At 32.3% G+C, this 25955-nt stretch overlaps 1 protein-coding gene across 2 annotated transcripts in view; it reads left to right on the forward strand.

Annotated features, from left to right (window-relative positions):
- The window catches only part of CUL5 (cullin 5), a 91537-nt gene that overhangs the window by 38656 nt on the left and 26926 nt on the right, over positions 1-25955 (forward strand). For both annotated transcript variants that reach the window (XM_074216613.1, XM_074216614.1), the window contains 8 exons: positions 4540-4649; positions 6068-6167; positions 8659-8835; positions 12337-12478; positions 14379-14524; positions 14608-14688; positions 23732-23825; positions 25472-25602. In XM_074216613.1, coding sequence (XP_074072714.1) covers positions 4540-4649; positions 6068-6167; positions 8659-8835; positions 12337-12478; positions 14379-14524; positions 14608-14688; positions 23732-23825; positions 25472-25602 — 981 coding nt within the window. The remainder of the gene's footprint in view (positions 1-4539; positions 4650-6067; positions 6168-8658; positions 8836-12336; positions 12479-14378; positions 14525-14607; positions 14689-23731; positions 23826-25471; positions 25603-25955) is intronic.

A 25955-nucleotide genomic window follows, 5' to 3' on the forward strand; every position in this document is an offset into this window, starting at 1 on the left:
ATATGTTAAAAGAGATTGTACTGTTTCAGGAAAAACTGAGTGGATGAAAAATGCCTTTTGTCCAGACTATGATATGAAGTTAGATTGCCAACCCACCCATCAGGTACATGAATATGAGACAGACACACTAAAGTTTCAGAGGAATAGTTGAATAGGAGAACTAACTGGATTTCAGTTGGGAAATTGAGGTGATTTAAAAAACCTCTGGTGGCTTCTCCCCTCTCTTCTTATTACCAGTGTTTTAAACATGTACATGAATATATCCTTCTTTGTCTATGTATATATTTTATATTATGTTCATATGCTTGTCTATATCCACAGATGTGTATATACATACATCATATATCACATTTTTTGTTAATTCAGAGGATTATTTTCTTCAATACCATGTTTCATTTAATATCTTCTAAGTAGCAAATAGTTTTCAAATTAGCAGTGGTTAAAAGGTAAAAACAGAATAATTTTATACATAAATTGATATTTATGAGCCCAGCTTGGTTTTTTCCTAACATATTGGCTAGAAACTCATTTTATAAATATCTTTGTGATTTTAGACTAATCACTTTAGTGATAATAACTTTAAATGATTTCCCTATTATTTCCTTCATTAAATTCAAAGAAATTATTTTTTGGCATTTAAAGCCACTTTTACTAGCCTTTATTCCCTTAAATACTTTTTGCCTCTATCTTGACTTTTTTTGTCATTCTGTATTTATTTGTTTGCATGATGCTTCCTCCATTTTAGGTTTTTTGAAGACAGGGACTATCTTTTACTTAATTTTGTGTCCCCCAGCACATAGCATGGGATCAGTGGTTAATAAATGTTTTTTGATTGATTTATTTCCCTTCTCTTTGTTCTTATCTGAATTTCTGGAAATGTACTTTTTTCTCACTCTATTGTCTAGAACCCTGTTTTCTTCGAAGTTCAGCTCCTGGCCATATTGTTCCCTTTTGTAGGACATAGAGACAGGAAGTCCTGAGTTCAAATTTTTCTCAACAGCTTGCTTACTTTTAGCTTTGTGATTCTAGATAAGTTCCTTAAATCTTCTGTTCTTCCATTTCTCCCTGGAAAATGGGGATAATAATATCACCTACATCACAGTGTTCTTTTGAAGATTAAAGGAGTTAATCGATAAAAGAATTTGCAAACCTTAAAGAATTATATAAATGCTAGCTATTATTATTCTTTGCTCATTTTTAGACCTTTTCCTCATCTCAGCTTCTATTGTCCTTCACACAGTTACTTTTTATTATATTTTGCATATAAATATATATATATATATATCACGTACTAAGTGAGAGAGAGAGAGAGAGAGAGAGAGAGAGAGAGAGAGAGACTCTTCAGACAAGAATTTCTTTATATTTCCTGTGCTTGGCATTCATTAGGTGCCTAATGAATATATTTTTTTTATTTTAGGCCCCAATTTGTGCATCTAAAAGATAAGGTAAATTAAATTACCATTATGATTTATCTATCAATCCTAAATTATATTATTTCTTTTATGTTTGACTCCCATTAGCTTTAAAAGAAAAGGGATGTAACTCCTGACTTTTATTCATTGTTCATTTCAGCAACACAATAATCAAAAGACAATTCTTCTGAAAGACAGGTGGTAAAAAATATCAACCACATCCAGAGAAGGAACTGAAATTTAAATGCAGGCCAAAGCTTACTATCTTCCATTTTTAAAAGTTGCCTTAGGTGTTGTTTTTTTTCCCTCTAATTTTTTTTCCATTTTGATTTGATTCTTCTTTTACAACATGATTAATATGGGGTCTATATTTGGGATGATTATACATGTATAATCTCTATTAAATGGCTTTCTATTGGGGAAGTAAGGGAGTGAGGAAGAAAAATGTAAAACTTAAAACCTTGCAAAAAATGATTGTTGAAACCTACCATTGGGTGTAGTTGGAAAAATAAATATTATTTTCTAGGGGAAACAAATAAAAGATGCCAAGAAGATTTGAAATTTTTAAAAAAGAGTATGATTCTAATTAAGTACTTATTTAGAGACTACTGGAGAGTCAGGGTAATAATGAAAGGCATCATGAAAAAAGTGGGACTTGAGGTGGACTTGAAGGACAAAAATAATGAACAAAAATAATGGCTCCTGATCTTTGGACTACAGAATTTTTTCTAGGGTTTCATCTTGCTAAATGAGACATTCTGTGGTTTGGGAATAGAGACTAGACTTGTGATTGAAATAATATTGGGAACATTCCCCTATTCCATAAACTCCAGTAAGTACCTGTTGCCTCTAGGGCATTCAGATTTGCCATTCAGAGACCTTCATAACCTAGCCCTCCTACCTTTTCAGTTTTCTTACACCTTGTTCACCAATGCATACAATGTGATCCATGAACAAGCCACTGGGCATTTTCTTTGGCTGTTCCCCCATACCTAGGAGGCTCTCACTTTTCAACTCTGCCTGTTGGAATTCCCTCTCTGCCTTTAAGTCCCAACTAAAATCCCATCTTTTACTGAGAGCGTTCTTCCCCCTTCTTAATTCTAGTGCCTCTCCTCCATTATTTCCTTTTTTCCCCTGTCAGTAGTTTGCTTTGTATGTATTGGTTTCCATATAATCTCTCCTATTAAATTATAAGCTCCTGTTGCAGGGGATTGCCTTTTACCTCTTTTTATATCCCCAGGGCTTAGCACATTGCCTAGCATAAGTACTTAATTAATATTGATTGATGCATGAGAAAATGTTTGATACTAGTATAGGCCTGGCTTTCTCTGTAATTTATAATCTTAAAATAGTTACCTAGGGCCCAAAGGCATTGTGACTTGCCCAGGGTCAAACTGGCATTTTGTGTCAGAAGCAGAATTAGATCAGTCAATAAGCATTTATTAAATTCTTATTATGTGTTAGGCACACTATTGCTAAACACTGGAAATGAAAGTAGAAGCAGAAATAAAGATAGCCCCTACCCACAGTGAGATAATGGAGGAGGACAATACATAGGGAGCTGAAAGAGGATAGAGAAGTAGCAGAGAAGAGATGAGACAGCACTGCAGCCTGAAGAGGGATCTAGCCTTAAATTGGGAGAAACCAGCCAGTCAGAATGGGAGTAGTAATAGAGAAGACAATTGAGCTTTTAGACTAAAGAAGTTTCTGTGGCATGGTAGAAAAAAAGTCCTGTGGAGTTGAGTCAATTTGTGCAACTTAGAGAGTGGGTAAAGCTTAGCTTTTCTTAGCTCTAGGGCCACTCTAACTGTTAAACCTTGTTGTTCCTTGAGGTAGTAGAAATGGAAATGAAAAGTTGGAATTTAAAGGAAATACCAAAGAAGAAATAATGCTGTTTGTTTACAGATTAGGGTATTTCCATGGCACTTTAATGCTATCTTTCTTTATCTTCAGTGTCCCTTACAAGTAGGTAGGGACTAAGCAATTTTTACTCTACTTTATGGAGATCTGAAGAGACTTGTTTTGAGGTCATATTGAATTATTAAGCTAATGCATCAATAGTTTGAAAAGGGGTAAGGTGGAGATAATAACCTAGAAAGGTGGTGACTTTTTCTTGAATTACCTTACATTTTAGTAATGTGGTAAAGTTGTTTGTGTTCATGGGTAAATAGAAGAAGAAACCTTTCAACATTGGGAATATAATTACTGATGAATCTAATCTAGGAAAATAGTCCTATAGTAACAATATTCTTTCATATACTAAAACAAGAACAAATGACATAGAAAGTTAAACACTTTAATAATAGCAAATGGCACATTTGAAAAAAAATTATTTCTGAGCAGACAACTACTATTTCTCAGTTTATGAAGAACAGATGATTATTTGATTTAATCTACAAAATATAATAGTACTAATGCTCATACTGTCTTCATCTGAAGGACCATGAGGGAAATAAATCTCGTTTTTTGCATCATTATAAGGCTGCAGTTTCTGATTGTTGTATGCAAAAGACCAATGTATGAACCAAGTTCATTAAAGATTATATTTCTATTACTTTTCTATTAGTGTTGTAAATAATGTTTTAAATAAGGCACTGATTTGGTTTTTGGTTTTTTTTATTTCTTTTTAGATACCTATCCTTTCACTTTACTTATCATAGTATTTATATAGTATCAAGATAGCTTTCCAAAGCAATTGCCACTATGGAACTTAATAGTATTATGAAAGTTTGGATTGGCCTGGGAGTTAGGGATCTAGTCTCAGCTCTGCCACTAAGTTGTGTGACCTTTGGTCAGCCACTTAACATCAGAGCCTCAGTTTTCTTATCTGTGAAATGAAGAAGGTACATTGAGAAAGATCCCTGGGTGGTGCAATGCATAGAGCACTGGCCCTGGACCCAAGTTCAAATATGACCTCAGATATTTGATATTTCTTAGCAGTGTGACTTTGGGCAAGTCATTTAACCCCTCTACCTTGCCCCCCCCCAAAAAAAAATAGATAGAAGAAAGATCTTTAAAAACCTCTAAAGTTCAATAATTTTAGCAGAATTTTACATTTATTTATACATGCTGCTTTCTTTTAACTTAAAGGGGATTTAAATTAAACTATTTTTCCTTTCTTTTTAAGAATAAAGGCTCACTTCAGTTTGAAGACAAGTGGGATTTTATGCGTCCTATTGTTCTGAAGCTTTTACGCCAGGAATCTGTCACAAAACAGCAGTGGTTTGATCTGTTTTCGTAAGTAACCTTTTTGTTCTAATTTTGAGGTAACAATAGGATTGTTGATGAAAGTGAATTTTTTTATTTTTTGACAAATCAAAAATAAATGTACCTTTTAAATTGACACATTTACATGTAAAATAAAATTAATGACAGTTTTTTTTTTTATTAAAATAAATGTGGCATTTTTTAATGAGATTCTTCAGGCTTTTTTCTTAGGTACCTTGAGAGAATAACATAACTTTCTTAGTTATATGCATAGCTGTCTTCTTCTGAGCTTTTTGTTGTTTTGTATATTAAGGCAACAGTTATATATAATGAATATAGTACTAGACTTAGAATCAGAAAGACCTGGGTTTAATCCTGCATCTAACACTGAGTAAATCATTTAATATTTATGTGCCTTAAACAACAATTTAGGATTTATTTATCAAGTTATAGTCAGTAGAAGGAATTTTTTTTGTGGAAGAAATCTCATAATCACCACTATAACTCTCATAATTTTATATAATGAGAATTAAAGCAATAAGAGCTAACATTTTGAATTTCCATTCTACATCAGTTCTGATGCCAGTTCTTCCACTAACCAATTGAGTGTCCTTAGACAAGTCACTCGCCTTCTCTAGATATTAGTTGTCTAATAAGTAGGATAAGGGGACTAAATTCTATAGTTTTTATTCTCTAAAACTTCCATGATTATATAATGTTCATTCATTCACATCTCTTTTTCTTTGTACTGGTTGTTTTAAGCCAACAAGAAAATAAGATCAAATGAGATTATATTTGTAAACTGTTTCCCAAATCCTAAAGTTTTGTGTTATTGTTGTGTTTGTTGTTACTAAATAAAAGAATTTTAGCCCATCGTGTGATACCAGCACAAAAATTATGATAGCTAAATGTTTCAGCCACTGCTTCATATAGGAATTGCATCTTATTTTATTGGTTAAGCCATCAAAAAATTAATGAGCATTCAGAAGTTTGCTGTTTAAAATGACACCTTAAGAATATTTTTTAGTAATGTGATTAATTATCCATTAAGTATCCTTTTTTTGTCAGGATTTTTCTTTTGGTTGCTCCTGGTTTTTTAAATAAGAATAAACACTTTTAAAGTAAATACCTTTGAAATGTGTAAATAGTAAATACCTGCAAATTGTGTATGATAGAGCTTGACTAGAGTTTGAATGACTGACCAGGTTCTGTAGAGAACATTGATAATGTATTATTTTATTATTAAGTAATAAAGCATGAACCATATCTTAGGAAATTCTTTCTAAAAATGTTGATAATGTATTATTTTATTATTAAGTAATAAAGCATGAACCATATCTTAGGAAATTCTTTCTAAAAATGTGTGTCTTACATATTTGTTTGTATATATACAATGATTACATATAAGAACTATGCCTTTAAAGATAACTTGCCTTCATTATTTCAAGGGATGTCCATGCAGTTTGTCTGTGGGATGATAAAGGCCCAGCAAAAATTCATCAGGCTTTGAAAGAAGATATACTTGATTTTATTAAACAAGCACAGGCAGTAAGTCTCTGAAAGTTAATTTAAAGCTTTTTTTTATGATGTTACTTTTAGAAATTAATATTTTGCTTTCAAAAAAGACTGCATTGTGGAATGTATTGTATCTTGTTTATTAAATTATTTGAGAACTCAGCAGGTCTCTAAAATTTTATGCCTAAAATATTTTCCCATATATATTTCTTCTTGCTTAGCTAATTTAGTGAGGGTTTTTTTTTTTGTTTTGGGGGGTTTTTTGCAAGGCAGTGGGATTAAGTGATTTGCACAAGGTCACACAGCTTGGTAATTATTAAGTGTCTGAGAATGGATTTGAACTCAGGTCCTCCTGACTCCAGGACAAGTCTATCCACTAAGCCACCTAGCTGCCCCTGCTAATTTAGTGTTAAACTTCTTCTTGCCCCAACAAGTTTCATTTTGGTTATTTAGTAACTATAGGTATGTCAGTTATGGGCCCTCTTAATGATGCTTCCTCTCATAGATAGCAGAATTTTTTTTTTTTTTTTTTTTTTTTTTTTTTTTTTTTTGCTACACTAGAATCCTTAATCCAGTGGGAAATTATTAAACTGTCCCTTATTCTGATACTGGGTCTAAAGTCCAAATGTTGTAGCTCAGTAAAAATTACCTGTAATTAAAATTTCTAATAGATAGCCAATTTTCAATTATTTAGGAATTTAGCCATTTTGTTCTATTTAGAGAACATTTATTGTACTGATTATATCTTACATAGTTTTTTTTGTTCTGCCTCCCTATTGCTTACTTTTAGCCATTTTACACCACATTCCTCTAGAAGCTGACAAGAGAGTCAAATCAGCCACATCAGTTACTTGCTGGAAGCTCTTGTAAATTGATTGGTAGGAGTCAGATTAAGCTGACTGAAATTATTTTTTGAATTATTAGGGGGTTTAAGTTAGCAAGAGACTGCTGAATTTTGACTTTTTCTGACATGGATGCTATTAATTCCAAAGAAACAGAAAAGAGGTAAAGGAAAATATTCTTGCACTGTATCCAAGCTTATCAGATTCTCATGATTTATTAAAAAATGTTTGAATCTGATGAAATAAATGAGTCCTCAATTTTTTCTGTCATAATGGCCAAAGTACTGCTCTGGGAATAAAGTACATTAATAATTGACCTATGTATATTTTTATACTTTGCAAAACTATTACTATTGGGGCGGCTAGGTGGCATAGTGGATAAAGCACCGGCCTTGGAGTCAGGAGTACCTGGGTTCAAATCCGGTCTCAGACACTTAATAATTACCTAGCTGTGTGGCCTTGGGCAAGCCATTTAACCCCATTTGCCTTGCAAAATCCTAAAAAAAAAAACAACTATTGCTATTAGTACCTAAGCTTTCTGAAAATAAACATTGAAGCAAAGTATTAATATCTCAATATCATATTGTTTTCGTACCTCTTAAGCACTGTTTTTATACCAATTAGAAAATTCCACAAGGTTTTGCTTTCTGTATTATAAATTTTAGAAACTAATGATAACTGGAGTTTCTGATCTTTTAATGAAATTTTTAAATGTCAGTGATTTATTTGCCAGTTCCAGTAATAGTTCAAACAAACCAATATTGTGAATTTACTGAATTAGCTCTTTAACAATTTTATATCTGTGCTATCTAGGTTAAGATAATTTTTTCTTTGCAATTAAAGGGGCTTAAAATATAAAAAATGAGATTGATAAGTCTTGTATTATAGATTAGGAATGATGGCATTGTGTGTAGACTTTCTTTATATTATTGACTGTTTTATTGATTATACAATTGAATTGGGGCTACTATATAGCATAGCAAATAGAGTGAGGATCCTAGAATCAGGAGAACCTGAGTTCAAATCCAGAGTGAGAATTACCTAACTGTGACTTTGACAAGTCACTTAACCTCATTGCCTTATAAAAAACAAAAAAGAAAAAAATTATTAATAGATAATGCAATTCAATCAAAAGCTTTGTTTCTATATATATTATTTCTAAATGCAATTTGAAATGTTATAGAAAAGCACTAATGGGTTTTTGTTTTTGATTTTAAATTTGTGACTTCTGGTGAAGTTAAATGCCTCTAAAAGTGAAAGGTGTTCATTTGTTAATGTATAAAAAAATTGAAATACCATTTACTGCATTTTTAACATTGGAGAAAAATCTCTGCTGAACACTAAATGTAAAATCCAGATAATGAAATACATTTTAATCTCTAAAACAGTCAAGAGTTAGAGTTCATTTTGTTATTCTCCAGCTTAGGAAGTATGATGTCCTGCAGTGTTGAAATTGAAATGGAATCGAATGTACGTGACTCAGAATTTAAATACTAGAAAGAGACATATTCATAGTTACAATCTTTGGAAGAGGGTACTTTTAAAAACTTTCAGTATAACTGCTTAGGAGATTAACACCAATTAAGATGAAAATATCAAATTAACCTTGTATTTTAAATTCATTTTGTTCTCTTAATGTTGGCTCTCTGTGTTCTTTTTAACTGAATTTTTTTTTTCTACAGAGAGTACTGAGCCATCAGGATGATACAGCACTCCTAAAAGCCTATATTGTAGAGTGGAGAAAATTCTTTACTCAGTGTGATATCTTACCTAAACCATTTTGTCAGCTAGAGATTACATTAATGGGCAAACAAGGCAGCAACAAAAAATCGAATGTGGAAGATAGTATTGTTAGAAAGGTAGGTAAAGTTGCCTCACTGTCTTGTCATATAACACTTCCCTCTCTTCAGATTCATATTCTTTCCACAATCCCTGCTGATTCTTACCTAAATAACAAAATATTAACTTCACAAGTCTGACTTTAATTTCAGCACTTTTTCTTATCTTTGACCATTTTATACAATTCTAATTCATTTTCTTCAGACATTACTACCTACCTCTCATTTATCTTTCCTCTTTTTCTCTTTCTGCAGCTATTATTATTTCATTTCTTGATTTCATTGTTTCTATTTTATTTTTAGTTTCTTTCTGTAATCTGATCACTTTCCCTCCCTTATATACTCTTTGTTTCCACTGCATTTAATTCTCTTCTAATCCTTTCTTTGATTAGTCATGCTTCACTTGTTTTCACCCTTCAGCTTTCATCGACTTGACATTACTTTTCTGAGTCTCCTCACTACATACATATACATATACACATACACATACACATACATACATACACATACATATACATATATATAGCTTCTACTATACTGTTTTGCAATATAGATGTTAAGTCATTTCATTTGTGGATTTTGTCTCCCTAATTAAATTTAAAGATTCTATTTTGGGTAGGGAATATCTGTTTGCAATTAATTTTCTTATTTGTCCATAGTATTTGCACCTTCCAGTGAAAAGAATGAGTATAATGTTGGGAGTGAAGAAACTTGATCTTAATTCCTTGTTTAATGATTCTATATGTTGCCTTACCCAAGTCATATTAACTTTTCTGGGTCCCTTTCCTCATCTGTCAAATATGACTATATCTCATCTTAGTGGGTAAAACAAGACAGATTTGATAGCACATTAAAGAGTTAGCACAATAGAAATGTATGTTATCATTTGTCCTTATTTTAGCTATAACTATTGAATGAACTTGCTTTTTCTCTCTTCTCATCTTCTTCCTTTTATAACTAGATTTGTTGAATATGACATTTAAGCCTGCTTTCAGTTTTGGTATTTTATATTCACCTTAACTTACATGTTTAGTTTTAGTAACTGTGACTTTGTCAAATTCTGTAGTATTTTCTTGACTTTAAAACCCTTGACCTTTTCTATCAGTCAATAGGTAATGAAGCAATAAACATTTATTAATTTTCTACTATGAACCAGGCACTAGGAAAAATAAAGGGGAAAAAAGAAACAAAAGATAATACTGCCTTCAGGGAATTTAATTTAGTAGTACAGACATCATACAAATAACTATATGGAGTGAAAACTATGTACAGGGGAAGTAAGAAATAAATTTCTCTATCTTAATCTCAGCTTCTAAACCTAGGGTAAAGTATTTGGTAGTGCCACAGAGAATGGTATATGTTAGCTTTTAACTAACTTTCTACAGTGAATAATGGACCATAAATGAATAATGTGAACTTTATGGATCTTACCACTTCTTGGATTGTTCCTTCATATTCTCACTTCTTGCCTTAAAATCTTGAATAGTACTAAGGGATATTAGAGTGGCAAATATTCAAACAGCTCTTTGATGGTTAACAGATCTAAAAGGTGATCACTGAACTTTGACAAAATTAAGGTCGTGGGGAAGTTGTAGAATAAAACAACAAATAACTATTTCTTTGATTTATTTTTTCCTTTCTCAATTTGTTTCTAACTTGCATTTCCATGGTAATGCCATACCCTCTGTGTCATTTCTGTAGTATTTCTGCTTCACCTAATTTTCTAAGGATTGTGACCTAGTACTTTAACAATGAGCAACTGATTATTTGTGTTTTTAGATGCTTTTGATCTATAATCTGTATCCTCTTGATAAATATATAGGTATGTGATCTAATTTGATTAACAATGAAGTTGGATTTAGTTTCTGAGGTTTCATTTTTCAATCATGCCTTATCTAATACAACAAAAAATATTTAACAGTACTAAACAGGCAACATAGTTAAGTATATTTTATTATAAGCTAGAAATAGAGAATGATACTACTTTTAATGGAAGGTCTAAACAATGGAACCTTATAATTCTGAAGGGATGCATATCATTGCTTGTCTTATAATGACTTGGAAGAAGGGGTAAAGGGCCAAAAAAAATCATATAAGATGGAACTATTTAAACCCCTTCATTATGTCTCTATAGAAACCATTCCTTGACATCACAACTCATTTTCCTCCCTTCAGGGACCTTTGGCACTAGCAGTTAGAATTTGACCTGCCTCTTGTTCTCTAGTTTGCATTTAAATGTTGCTTTTTAGAGAACAAAGTTGAATACTATGGATCAACATACTTGCAGCTTCATCCAATGTTGAGTGTGCCTATGGAGATTCAGTTTATCCATAAATCAATTATTGGGAGGAGTTATGAGAAGAAAACAAAATAAAACTTTATTTCAATCAAAATTCAAGTGATGACTTGGTTACAGAATATAGAGCTTAGAAATCCAGGATATGATAATTATAAATCTTGATAAACACCAGAAATTCTAACTGATAATATGAAGAACATCAGAATGGAAAAAACTGTTTTAACAAGTAAAAATTTTTGTCATCAAATTACTTTCAGATTTAATTGCTTATAAGTTTAGTATTATTAATCTCTTGACTAATTTAAGTAGCACTTTATGCATTTCTAAATGCTTTTATATTTATCTTTCTTAGGCCTACATTACAAGTTTGGTAAAACAGCTCATTTTTATGTGAGGAAATTGATATAGAAATAGACAAAGTGATTTATCAAGGCATAAAACTTGTTCATGCAGATCTGGGACTGGGGCATACATCTCTTGGTTCATAATCTTACTTTTTTTTAAAAAGCTGACTTTTCTCTGTACCAAATTAAAAAACAAAAAACCCTCATAATCAATATGCATGGTAAAGGAAAATAAATTCCTACCTTGAACATGTTTTAAAAAAAAAACATTTTTCTTGTCATTTTTTTAAAATTTATTTTTACTAAAAAGGACAAGAATGCTTAAGTTGTGGCTAAATAACTTAACAAGGACTGAAATTTTAAGCAACTTGAAGAGTTGAATGTTGGATATAAAGGTTGGATTTTGAGACATAATTGGCAAACGATTATAAGTGAGAATCAACATTTAACAAAAAAATTACTTAAAATGTATTCCATTCTGTAGTGACTATTAAGAACATGTTCTTAGGGGTGGCTAGGTGGCACAGTGGATAGAGCACCAGCCCTGGAGTCAGGAGTACCTGAGTTCAAATGCAGCCTCAGACACTTAATAATTACCTAGCTGTGTGGCCTTGGGCAAGCCACTTAACCCCATTGCCTTGCAAAAAGTAAAAAAAAAAAAAAATACTTATTTAGATAATTTTGATTTTTGGAAATTCATATTCAATCCTAGAAGCATTAGAAAATAAAAAAGTGTTTTAAGGATTTATTTGAACTAAAGCATTCCTTTAAATTATTTGATTTTTGATCTTTCTTTTTCCACTGTCTTCACCCCTATTCTTTATTTTTGCTGAAATTCTTTATAATTTATACTTACTGAATTTTTTTTTTTTTATGTAGCTCATGCTTGATACATGGAATGAGTCGATCTTTTCAAATATAAAGAATAGACTCCAGGACAGTGCAATGAAGCTAGTTCATGCAGAGAGATTAGGAGAAGCTTTCGATTCTCAACTGGTGATTGGAGTGAGAGAATCCTATGGTATGTTTTCAATTCTATGATATTAGGTTACCTTTTTGGGGGGGGGGGGACTTGTATTTTGTGGGACAGAACTTACTGTCATTTAGCATAGTATATGTAACTTTGATCTCAGATCGGAGATTCTTAATATGGATTCTGTCTACTATATATGTGTGTGTATATATATATACACACACACACATATATACATACACATGTATTTATATAGTTTGTTAATGTATTTCAAAATAATTGGCTTCCTTTTTAATCCTGTGTATTTTTTTAATTCATTTAAAAAATGTTATTCTGAGAAGAGGGCCATAGGCATCATTAGACTGTCAGAGTCCATGACACACAAAAGAATTAAGAACTTCTTAACTGGATAGATGAAAAATGAATGAAAAAGTATTTATATTAAGAATCTACTATATTGAAAGCTAAAGAGTCAAATGTTTACAGACCCTGCTCCCAAGGCATTTACATTCAAATGATGGAGACAAAACACAGGCAATTTTAGCTGCAGGACAGAAACTTGACAGATCATATAGGCACCAAGGGTGCTCATCATATCTTTGGGGCTTCATTGAAAGATGAATTAGTGGTTTGGTGGTTACTTCAACCCTCAGCCTCTTCAACCTAATGGCAACATATGATTGATTACTGGTTGATGGTAGTGGTAATGATGAAGAAGGTGCTTTAGAAAAAGAGCTTATATTGTGTTTACTCCATTTGTTACTTTCTGCTTGACATTTAAAGCTATACATTTCTGAATTTCTTAATAGTACATAATATATATGCCTTATAGATCAATTTTAAAAGGTAGTCATTTAACAAAGTAACCTTTACAATTTTATTTATTGAGTTTGAGAATTCCATTTAGAAAAAATTCAGAACCATGAGCCAGTACTAATTTTTTCATCTCTGACAATCTCTTAGGCAATCAAACTTAAGACTTTGGCTGTTTGACTCCTGTTATCACACTCTTTAGGTGTCCACTCTTTATTCTCACTCTTACAATCCTAGTTTAGGCTTCTTTTCTCTCATCCTGGAATAACTTCCTTGCCTTGTCCTTTATGTATCCCCTACCATGTATATTGATGCCATATTTATCTTTTTAAAACAGTGGGGTTTTTTCTGTGTCACTCTCTATTCAAATCTTTCATTGATCCTTCACTATCACTTTCAGCCTTTATAACCTAGAATTACAAGGCTTTATACAATATGACTTGAATGTGACATAGGGGAAAGAAAGGCTGTAGAGTCAGATATCCATAGTTCATATCCTGCCTGTAACATTTACTACTTTTGTCATCATGGTCAAGTCACATAACCTTCCTTGGCCTTAGTTTCCTAGGTAGCCTCCAGTGTCCCTTCCATCTCTAGATATGTAGTCCCAAATCCTTTATTTCTACCTACATATAAAGTGAAAACCTTATATCCCTCAACTCTATCATTCAGCCACCATACATCACCTGTTCTTTTGCACTTGTGTTTCTTCCCACTGCCCCTAGGCTATCTCCTCGCTTTCCTGAATTATCCAACATCTTCAGCTACATCCAGTTCCATAACTATCTTGAATATAACATTTTCCTCAAATACCATAACTGGAAATGGTTTCTTCTTTCCTCCAGACTACCAGATTACTTTATTGTCTGTACCATATACTTGCCATTTGTTTCCCATCTTGTATTATCGTTTTTATGCATTTGCGCCTCTTCCCAACTAAATCATGTGCTCTGTATAGACCCAGATTTGTATTGTTCTTGGCACTGTGTGTCTAGAGTCTCTGCATGTAGCATTTAAAATCTTGTGACCTTAGTTTTCTTTTTAAAGTCTACATATTTTTATTATTTAATTAAATATTTATATATGAATTTTATCATAACTAGAGTGAAATTTTTTTCTGGGTTTTTTCCTTCAGTTAATCTCTGTTCAAATCCTGAGGATAAGCTTCAGATTTACCGAGACAATTTTGAAAAGGCATACTTGGATTCGACAGAAAGATTTTATAGAACACAGGCCCCTTCTTATTTACAACAAAATGGTGTACAGAACTATATGAAATATGTAAGTCAGAACTTACCACATAAGATAATTATTATTATGCTGTTATTCTTCTTAAAATGATTGTCATTTTTGCTTTTGGACAGGCAGATGCTAAATTAAAAGAAGAAGAAAAAAGAGCACTTCGGTATTTAGAAACAAGACGAGAATGTAACTCTGTAGAAGCAGTAAGTATTTTTTGCAAATGAATATGCTATAGGTTTGGTTGACAATGCTACATTAAATAAGTGCAATTAATCAGTTACTTTGTATTATGTTTTATAAAATCTTGTTTAGAGGTTAGTCTTTAAAGTGACATTTATGTCCCCCAAACTAGCTACTTCACTGTGTTCAAATTTATCATCTTATCCAGATTCTAGATATTACCTGTCAACACCCAGGTATTGTGCTTTTTTCCTCAACAGTTTTAGACCTAGCTTGAAAGGTTTTCTGTTCATCCCAATTCCTACTCTCATACTAGTGTACTTCAATATGCATGTTGATGCTCCATCCATTACCCTAACTTTTCAATCCTTAATCTATTCAATTCCTATGACCTACTCCATTACATTTCAGCTATACCCAAGGGATGGTCATACCCTTGATATCTTGTCTTTTTTCTCAACTGTTCCACTTCTGTGTTCATGAATTCCAAAATTCCTTTATCTAATCATAGTCTTTTATCATTCCATTTTTCTCTCTGCCCTACAGCCATTAATCCTGTTCTTTGCTCTCACTGTGACTTCAAGCCCTCCAAAGCTAGTTCTTTTCCAGGCTATTATCCTTGTTTTACTATGCTCTCCTTCAGGCCTTTCCCCCTTAGTAAATAAATTCAGCTCTATACTCTATCCTCTACAATCTAATCCCATTTGCTTTTGTTCTACCATCAATTATCCCTAGACAAATCCTAATTTTGGATTATTTTCATTACCTTCCTCCTTCACTCCTTTTTTTTTTTAGGTTTTTGCAAGGCAAATGGGGTTAAGTGGCTTGCCCAAGGCTATACAGCTAGGTAATTATTAAGTGTCTGAGATGGGATTTGAACCCAGGTACTCCTGACTCCAGGGCTGGTGCTCTATCCACTGCACCACCTAGCCACCCCCTTCACTCCTTTTTGTGTGCTGCCAAATGGAGCTATAGAAAAATCATGAAACTGACTAAGCCTTCCCTGCCATCATTTTATATGTCCCTAATAAATTCTCTATCCCACTCCTCATGGCAACTATTACCTTCTATGACATCCTCTCCTCCATATCTTCTCACTTTGTATTGCACTGAAAAAATTGAAGCCATTCAACAAAAACTCTGTGTAACCTTGTCATGCTCACTAACTATATGAATCTGCCAACTTTCTATCCCAGTTCCCCTTTAATTTTCCCTCTATACTATCTCACTTGGTGATCTCATAGGTTCTGATTGATTATCATCTCTAGACAAATGATTCCCAGATCTATATATTAAGCACTAATATCTGTTGAGTTTTAAACACACATCTTCAATTGTCTGGTATACATCTTGAATGAAATGCCCCATAGACATCTCAAACTCAAAACATATAATATATTCTCCCAAATCTTCCCTTATTAACTTCTATATTATTGTCAAGAATACTGTTGTCCTCCTAATCACCAAGGCACACAATTTTAATGTCACTCTTAATTCCATACTTTCACTCCACATTATCAATCTGTCATCAAATCTTATAATTTCTACTTTCACAACATCTCTCATATGCATCCCCCTATCACCTTAGTACAGGCATTAATTACCTCACATCTAGATCAGTGCAATAACCTACTGGTTGGTTTCCCTGTTTCAAGTCTCATTTTGGTCTACCCTCTACTCAGTAATCAATAATTTTCCTAAAGCACAAGTCTGACTGTCTGACCTCACCCCCTTCACTTGTAAAAACATCAGTGGCTCCCTGTTAACCTCCAGGATTAAATATAAAATGCTTTGACACTTAAAACACTTCACAACCTAGGTCCTTCCTACCTTTCCAGATGTCTTACAGTGTATACTCTATAATAGTAAGTCATATTGTAGGTGCTCTGATCTTCTTGCCATTTCTTGTACAACACTCCATCCCTCAATTTCATGCTTTGGAATGGCTATTTCCCATTTATGGAGTGTGCTTTCTGGAGTGCCTCTGGGTTCATTCAAATTCAAGTTCAAATCCTATGGAAAACCTTTCCTGTTTGTTGTTAGTGCCTTTCCTCTGATATTACCTTCTATTTACACTGTATTTTTCTTGTTGCTATGTAGTTATTTATATGTTCTCCCTCATCAGATAGTGAATTCTTGGAGGACAGGGGCCATGTTTTTGCCTTTCTTTTTTTCTGCATATCCAAGCACTAGACTTGGATATAAGTTTGTCCTTCATTTTCAAAGAAGACCATGACATCAGGGAGATGATGTCATGACAAGCAAGTGAATTAATTTTGAGTAAGGAGTTGCTGTACTAAGTCACCAGCCTCTCTTTCTCCTCCAGAGTCACCTGGGTCCAGTGACCAGATATTAATCAGGATGACTGGAGATGGCCTTGGATGTGGGCAATCAGGGTTAAGTGACTTACCCAAGGTCACACAGCTAGTAAGGGTCTGGTGCAGGATTGAACTCAGTGCTTCCTGAGCCCATACTCTACCCACTGCGCCATCTAGCTGCCCTTTGAATATATAAGTGCTTCTTGACTGACTGACTGAAAAAATTATTTTCATTCATTTCACATTTAATCTAAAATTATCATGGAAAAGAAATTTTTTAATATAAAAAGACCATATTTGATAATAGAATTATAAATAGTTCATAATTGTGATTTGTTAAAAAAATCTTTTAGAAAAGTTAGAGTCATTTCATTTTGAAAGCAGATACAGCCTTTATTAAAATTGAATTATTTTGTTTCATGATTCAAGACATGAAAACATGAAATTTTTTTAATGTGTTTTCATTTGATTTGGATTTGGAATAACTTCAAAATGGTCGATTAATGGAAAGAAGTGTTTATTTTCTAGCAGAGTTTGGCATGGTTCATATCCTTGTTCTCATTGATCACCATGGAAGCTAGGTATTAGGATGTGAAGACTTCATTGCTGTTTCTACATAGAAAAAATCAAATGGAGAATGAAGGAAACTAACCAGTCCACAAACTGCTTTTAAACAGAAGAGTTTGGTATATGGTTTTGTTTTAAATCTCTGAACTAGTAGTACTGGTTACATATAATATCAGTTTTAACTTTGCCATAATTACTCAATTATTTATCTGCTTTATGTTAGACATTATTTTATATCTATAATCTATGTAAACACATATTGTGATAAAGACTAAACTACTTAAAATTGAAATAATTTTTTTTGTGTGTTCATCTGTTTAACATTATGGTAATTCCCTTTTAAGAAAATAACAATTATTTAAAGATGGTAACCGTGACAGATTATCATTTTTGAGTGTTTTCTTTCAGCTATGAAGAACCAACAAGGCTGCTCAAACAATATTTCTGTAGAATCTTGAGAGAGCACCCATAATCTGCTTGAACAGAGAAGTTAGTTTTCCCTATTTCAGTTTTTGATTTTTGGAGTTCTCAGATCGAACTTCAATTTTATATTTAAAATGTTAACACATCTCAATAATTTGCTTCAATTTAACCAATTTTAAATATGCATAAATCGAATTTTTCTCATTCCTAGTGTTCTTTCCAAAGTTGTTTTTGTCATTGTATACAGATTTCATTTTGCTTACTTCCCACTGCATCAGTTTTATATACTCTTTCCAATTTTCTATGTTAACAGTTCATTTCATTATTTTAATATTCTTCCTTTCCAAACCTAAATTTTCTTTTTTTATTCTTTCCTCATACAATAAACCAAATTTAGATTCTTTTTCCTATTCCAATTAGTTTTTTCTTCTTGAATTATTTTTTCTACTTATTCTTTTTTGGACATGCTTTATTTGAAAGGATTATTTGATGTTTGGTTAAAGATCAAGAGGAGTTTTGTACTATTTTTAAGGTTTTCAGTTTTTTCCATGATTGTTTGTATCGGAAATCTAAATTTTCTTCTTTTTAAATTAAAGTTTAGTAATCTGGCATGAACCATATCCACTAAAAACATGTAAACAGTAGAGTAATTCAGTTTTATTTGCTGTTATTTATTAAGCAGATGTTGTTGGATCATTCAATTGTAGCCAGCTCTTTGAGACCTTAAGGACCATAAAGCCACTTTTTTTTTTAGGTTTTTTTTTTTTGCAAGGCAAATGGGGTTAAGTGGCTTGCCCAAGGCCACACAGCTAGGTAATTATTAAGTGTCTGAGACCGGATTTGAACCCAGGTAGTCCTGACTCCAGGGCCAGTGCTTTATTCACTGCACTACCTTAGACACCCCCATAAAGCCAATTTTGTCTTCTACTGTCTCCCTTATTCTGCCCAAGCTCATGTTTGTTACTTCCAATGCAGTATTAATCTGTCTTATCCTCTCCTTTTCCCAGCATCAAAGTCTTTTTCAATGAGTCCTGTCTTCTCACTATATGGCCAGAGTATTTAAGCTTTAACTTATGTTTGTCCTTCTAATAAATAGTCAGTTAATTTCTTTAAGTATTGATTAATGAATGGAAAATGTCAAAAGGATTTTCACTTCTTTGAGCTCTTCAAGCAAACCTGGATGATCACTTGTCTGATATGATAAAAATGGAGTTTTCCTTTGACTATGGATTGAACTGTAATGGCTAAATTTCCTTCTGGCTATCAAATTACCTCCAAGGAGCTGTTACAGTCTCTTAAGTATATAAGGCAGATACACTTATGGTAGAATGAGATAAGTGTTTAGGAAATAAATGTTAATTAGGGAAAAATCTAAATTCAACTTCCATAAAATCAAGTCCAACTTTAGGTGTCTCAGTTTTCATTAATAGCACCATCATATCTTCCATTCAGAATTGAAACATTGGAATACCTTCCTTATCCTGCTATATCCATTCATATCTACAATGTTTCTCTTATCTCTTTGTTCCTCTCTGTCATCACTGCCACCAATCTAAGAGTCTTAGATAATGAGGAATAATACAAGGTTCTTAAAGATGAAATAGGAAATTTAGCTTGAATTTCTAAGGTGAACTTCTTGGCCAAACCAATTTTCATCATGAAGAATCTCATGACTCTATTCTGTGTTAGGCACTGGTGACACAAAGATAAAATGAAAAAGTTCCTGCCTTCATTGATGGAATGCATCATGCAAACATATAGGGATATACACACTAATTTAAAGAGAGGGAAAACACAGGAATTGGAATCAGAAAAGCTTTCCTTAACAAGTGGCACGTGAACTGTACCTTGAATGAAACTATGGATTCTAGGAAGTGGAGGTCAGAAGGGTAAGTTGGCAGAAATGTATATTGGAAAAGGTAGGATGAAGCCAAATTGAAAAAGATTTTAATGCCAAGCCCAGCAGTTTATATTTCACTCTAGGGAGAATACAGAACCACTGAAAATTATTCAGCAGAAAAGTATTATGTTTAGAACTTTGCTTTAATAAAATTATTTTGCTCCCTTTGTTTGTGAAGTCATGTGTAGCTTGTCTCTAAAGTCCTTCTGATTCTATTACTCTGTAGTGAAGTGATTCATCTTAGTTCAGGCCCTTGTTCTTTGTCAGTACTATATATATCTTCTTCCTCCTCCCCATATCCTTTTAATCTATCCTACATATTAAACTATCAAATTAAGTCTTCTAGAATACAGCTCAGTGAGGAAAGCAGAACCAAAAGTGATATATAAAATGACAACAGTAATGTAAAAGGTAATGCAAAAAACCAAAAACATGTTAATTATAATGAATAGTCTTTATTTTCAAGAACTGATAAGAAAATAGTTTTCTCAGTAAAGATTCACCATAAGTCCTTGAACCATCTACATCTGTTGTCTTATCCTATTGTTGAAGACTGTCATTGCTTTAGTTCTTAATCAGAAATTGTACTTCCTTACAAAGATGTTTTTATCTGTTCTGTGTTTCAAAGGGTTGCTGATCAAGTATCAAACATTTATTGGATATTTATTGTATACCAAATACTGTGCTAGGTGCTGAGGTTGCAAAGGCAGAAATAAAACGACATTTGCCCACATCCTCAGATTCTTTTGGGGGAAGCAACATGAACATAAAATATATACAAGGTTAATTTATGAAAAGGGCAACCCACAAATATTCAAACAGATCACACTGTCAGTATAGTATCATGGAATGAGTTTTTTTAGTTTTTTTGTTTATTTGGTTTTTTTTGCAAGGCAATGGGGTTAAGTGGCTTGCCCAAGGCCACACAGCTAGGTAATTATTAAGTATCTGAGATCGGATTTGAACCCAGGTACTCCTGACTCCAAGGCCGGTGCTTTATCCACTACGCCACCTAGCTGCCCCTCTATAGTAGATTCTTAAAGAGACATTGATATAATATGAATGAATATTTTTGACTCTTGGATCAAGAGACAGTTCATAAAGGTATTCTAGTTTTATTAGAAATTGTTTGTTTTTTGCTCTCTATATATAAGATTATCCTGATGATTGAATTAGGAGACTGCCTTAGAAAAGTGGAGTTAAAAATTAGTCATGGAAAGAAACTTCATAATACATTAATTTCTGTAGGTATTTTATATATAATGTTTCAGTAACTGTTCACTAGATAGAAATATCTTTATAAAAGTTATGAAGACCATACTTGATAACCACTAAACAAAGATTTGATAGACATTTGATAGACAATTGAAGGTAAAATATTAGGGTCAATTTATTTTCATATTGCAATTCAGCTAATAAGAGATAATTTGTAGCCCAATTCTAATTAGATATTAAAATTTCTAGTACTATCTGATCTTCTTAGGTAGTCTGACTTGGGGGGGGGGTTGTTTGTTTTTTGCAAGGCAATAGGGAGGTTAAGTGACTTGCCCCAAGGTCACACAGCTAGGTAATTATTAAATGTCTGAGAATTTGAACTCAGGATCTCCTGATTCCAGGGTCAGTGCTCTATTCACTGAGCCACTTAACTGTCCCCAATAATCTGACTTCTCAAACCTGCAAATTACTTTTGCAGAAATGATGAAAATGGAATTTTTAGAATTGATAGAAAACTTTAAAAATTACTTAGTTTTTAACTGTCTTAATTGGCACAGTATAAATAGACATAGATGGGTTATCATTTAAATCAATGGAGGGAAGTCACACACACACATCCATTTTAGTATAATAGTATAAAGTATAATTAATTTAGTATAATAAGCAGTTGAACTTCCTAATGTCATGCATTTAGGTCACCACAGCTTAAGGTATAATTTTTTAGAATGTGACCAATGAGGGAATTCATTTTGCTTCACTATACGTAATATAAAAGGGTAATGTTTTATTTTTAAATTAGGGTGGGGAAAGAGGAAAAGAAAATTGGTATTTATTAAATTTTTAAAATTAATTAAAAGGAGCAGCTAGGTGGTGCAGTGGATAGAGTACTGACCCTGGAATCAGGAGGACTTGAGTTCAAATGTAGCCTCAGACACTTAATAATTACCTGGCTGTATATGACCTTGGGCAAGTCACTTAACCCCACTGCCTTAAATAATTAAAAATTGATTTTTTTAAAGAAAATGTAATTAAAAAAAGATTTTGCCACAATCCAGGCATCGGGTACTGTCAGCTATATAAATATGGTTCCTATGCTCATGTAGCTTATATTTTTAGAATTTAGAAAATCATACATATGAATTCATACATATGAAAAAATAAGTAATTGAAGGAAGAGTAAATGCTAAGCAACAAATTAGTGATTCAGGATATTAATGCTATGTATTAATTCAGAGAAATAAAACATATTTTATACTGGGGGGAACTTAAGTGGACTCAGAAGAGAGTTGATCTGGTTTGAGTTTTAAAGCCTGGGCAAGATTTGTAGGGGTAGAGAAGTTGGAAAAGAATGTTCAAGGCTTGGGAATTAATTGTGAACAAAGATGCTAATGGAACAAAGCATAAAGCTCTCTTTGAGAACATTGTATAAAGTGGTTGTTTCACAATAGGTGAATTTGTACATAAAAGTTATAAAACTTAGGGTGGTTGAGACCACGCAGTGGAAAATCTTGAGATGGAGTTTTAAGGAGTTTGAATTTGATTTTATGGGCAACAGAATACCTTTGAAAATTTCTGAGTATGTGGCAGACATTGTTAACATGATATTTTACAAAGCTCAGTCTGGAATCAAAGTATAAAATTGGTTGAAGATGATTTAGATGTAGATATATATGTAAGTGATTCTTCAAAAGATGATATGGAGAAGAGCAAATAGACCATACTATGTATGTAGAAGGAAAATCATGTTGAAATTGACAGTTTTAAAACCATATGCAGATCAGTTCTCCAGATATTTCACAAACAGCTTTGTGGCCCAGTGGATAGAGCACCAACCCTGGAGTCAGGAAGACCTGAGTTCAAATGTGGCCTCAGAAACTTAATAATTACCTAGCTGTGTGACCTTGGGCAAGTCATTCGATAACCCCCTTGCCTAGAAAAAAAATTAAAAAAAGAATAGAAGCAAAAATCATGAAGAATATTAATGCTAAAAAAGCAACCAAGAATATCAGAAGGGAACAGACTTTAAAGCAATTAAAAGTCTAATGCAATTATAGAAAAGAATTTCTCATTGTTAAATGATTATTGGAGGAAAGGCAGACTTTAATATAAAATGAATTGTTGAATAAAAAGCTGCTTTTGTGCAAAGCTTTTAAAAAATATATTGGATATGGGGAAATGGGAAGGAGGTAATTTTTGCCATATTTATATGGCATCCATAATCTATAAGGAATTTACACAAGTGTATGATAATGATCTATGCTGAAATAATAAATGATCAAAGGATATGAAGTGGCAAGTTTTGAAAGAAACACAGATTATCAATAATTGCCTTTAAAAACCATTCCTATTATCTCATAATTAAACTAAAAACTAAAACATAAACTCTCAAAATTCTAAAGACCTTATCTCACTAAACTTTAAGCTAAGGCTTAAGCCTTATAACTGGTTATCTTCAGTTGATAAGAGAACATACTCTTAAAATGATAAATCACTATTAAAAATACAACTTGGAGATCCTATTTTACAGGTAAGTAACCTGTTTTGAGCACATAAGTTTTCATCATTGTAGACAAACTAGTTTCTAAATTGAAACATATGAGCTAAAAATCTTGAAATGCGTTAATTTAATTTCTAATATTTCAGCTGATGGAATGCTGTGTAAATGCCCTAGTGACATCATTTAAAGAGACAATTTTAGCAGAGTGCCAAGGCATGATAAAACGAAATGAAACTGAAAGTAAGTAAAATAAATAATAAATAACTTTGGTGTTAAATACAAACAATTGTTAAATAAATTATTGGTTAACTTAGATGTCAATGTGCTCTGTGCTTGAACAGTAAGTATACATTGTTTTTCACCGATTTTTTTCTTTTTGAAATATTGTTAAATTGATGCTATTTTCGTAACCTTTTAATTACTATTTGGAGTATTTGATACTAATAAAATTCTTTAAAGCTAATAGTCCATTTTTTAAAGACTGTTTTGCATTATAATTAAAAAGAGAAAGCTTTTTCACTTATGGCTTACAGGATTCATCTTGTTACTTTATAATAATAGTCCATTCTGTTTAATTGAAGACCATTTCTGCAGAAAGTGATGCAAAAATACACTCATAGTCAAAACTAGTATGACATAGTTTTGAGCATTAAATTATGCCCTAAATTTATAAATTTTTACTTTATGTATAACTTTTTATCTTAGATAGCTAGCAATGATCTTTTGATTTCATTGATTTGCTATCAACATATTGAGTATTATAAAAGATCTTTTTTTAAAAAATATATGTGGATATTCTCCATACAAATTCAAATCACAATTTTTTTCAACCTTTTTTGTACTTTTGGAGTCCTAAAAAAATTTGAAATACAAAACAAACTGTGAGGGATGGAGGCTGGTGTTATGTTTTTTCAGTATGGGAAAAGGGACTGGACCCAGTGTAGATTTGACACATTCTCTGCAACTTCTAGTCTTAAAAAGTAAACCATAAGTTTCCAAAATGTATCAGAAATGGAGTTGAATTCAAGTCAGCTTCAAGTCTTTCTGGTAGACCATGCTTACTTTCCTAAGCTATGATATTATTACCATATTATCTCTTAATTTTCCAAAAGCAATTCTCAATAAGACCTTCTTTTAAAAAATAAGGCTTTCATTATTAAAAGAAATAGTTTGTTATTTTCAGGAATACTTAGATCATATAAAACAGGGTCAACTGAGAACTTAATCATTTGCTGCCACCAAAAGAGCTTTGAAGTTCAATCACTTAATATTGTGCACAGGAAATCCACCCCACCCCTGCCATGGATCAAGCTGACCAGTACTCAAGAACATCTAATAAAGAGTAATGAGATATATTAGTCCAATGTCAAAAGATTATATAATGACAAAGATGCTCCTAAAATATGAATCTTGAGAAAAAGGTTATAGGATGACCCTTTTTTTTTTATCTTTGGCACTTTTTGGTGGAGGAATGTTAAAAAAAATTCATTTCTTCTCTATTACATAGAATAATTTATGTATTGTATTTTCTGATATCCTTTAACTTATACTTGAAAGAAATTGAGATTACATGATCTTTAATCTTAATTACTGGCTATACCTTTGCATTTATTCAGTTTTACTAATCTTCAGCATAAATTTGAATACCTTTTAATTCTAAGAAAATTGTTATTTAAATGGTGTCATTTCAGTATGTGATCACTTCTGAATTGTGGATTTTTCTTCATTTTTATATTTATTGAAAATAAACTGAAAAATTAAAACAGATCCTATTCCACTGTAATAATTCCTAAACTCATCCTTTATCAGAGAGAATTTCAGGTAAGTTGATTTTTTTTCCCCCTGATAGATGAGATAATTTTACTGACACATTTTTGTCTTTTCAGAGTTACATTTAATGTTTTCATTGATGGACAAAGTTCCTAATGGGATAGAGCCAATGTTGAAAGATTTAGAGGAGCATATAGTGAGTGCTGGTCTAGCAGATATGGTTGCAGCTGCTGAAACCATTACTACTGTAAGTTTTTTCTAAAAAATGTATCATTGGGGAAGATAGATAGGTGGCTCAGTGGATAGAGCACTGGCTCTGGAGTCAGGAGGACCTGAGTTCAAATGTGGCCTCAGACAGTTAATAATTACCTAGTTGTGTGACCTTGAGTAAGTCACTTGATCCCATTGCCTTGCAAAAACAAACCAAAAAATATGTCATAGAAATAAATTCATGTCAAGATGAGAAAATAAAATGACAAGTATTTAAAACATTATAAGTGAAATAACATTTACAATGTATCATTTCAAGAAAATACTCTTAGCACTTTAGATCTATAATAATTTAATTCTGATATTTTCAGTACATTTCTGTAGTTTCAT

Source organism: Macrotis lagotis, chromosome 1 (genome assembly GCF_037893015.1).
Source record: "Macrotis lagotis isolate mMagLag1 chromosome 1, bilby.v1.9.chrom.fasta, whole genome shotgun sequence".
In the NCBI taxonomy this organism is placed as follows: domain Eukaryota; kingdom Metazoa; phylum Chordata; class Mammalia; order Peramelemorphia; family Peramelidae; genus Macrotis; species Macrotis lagotis.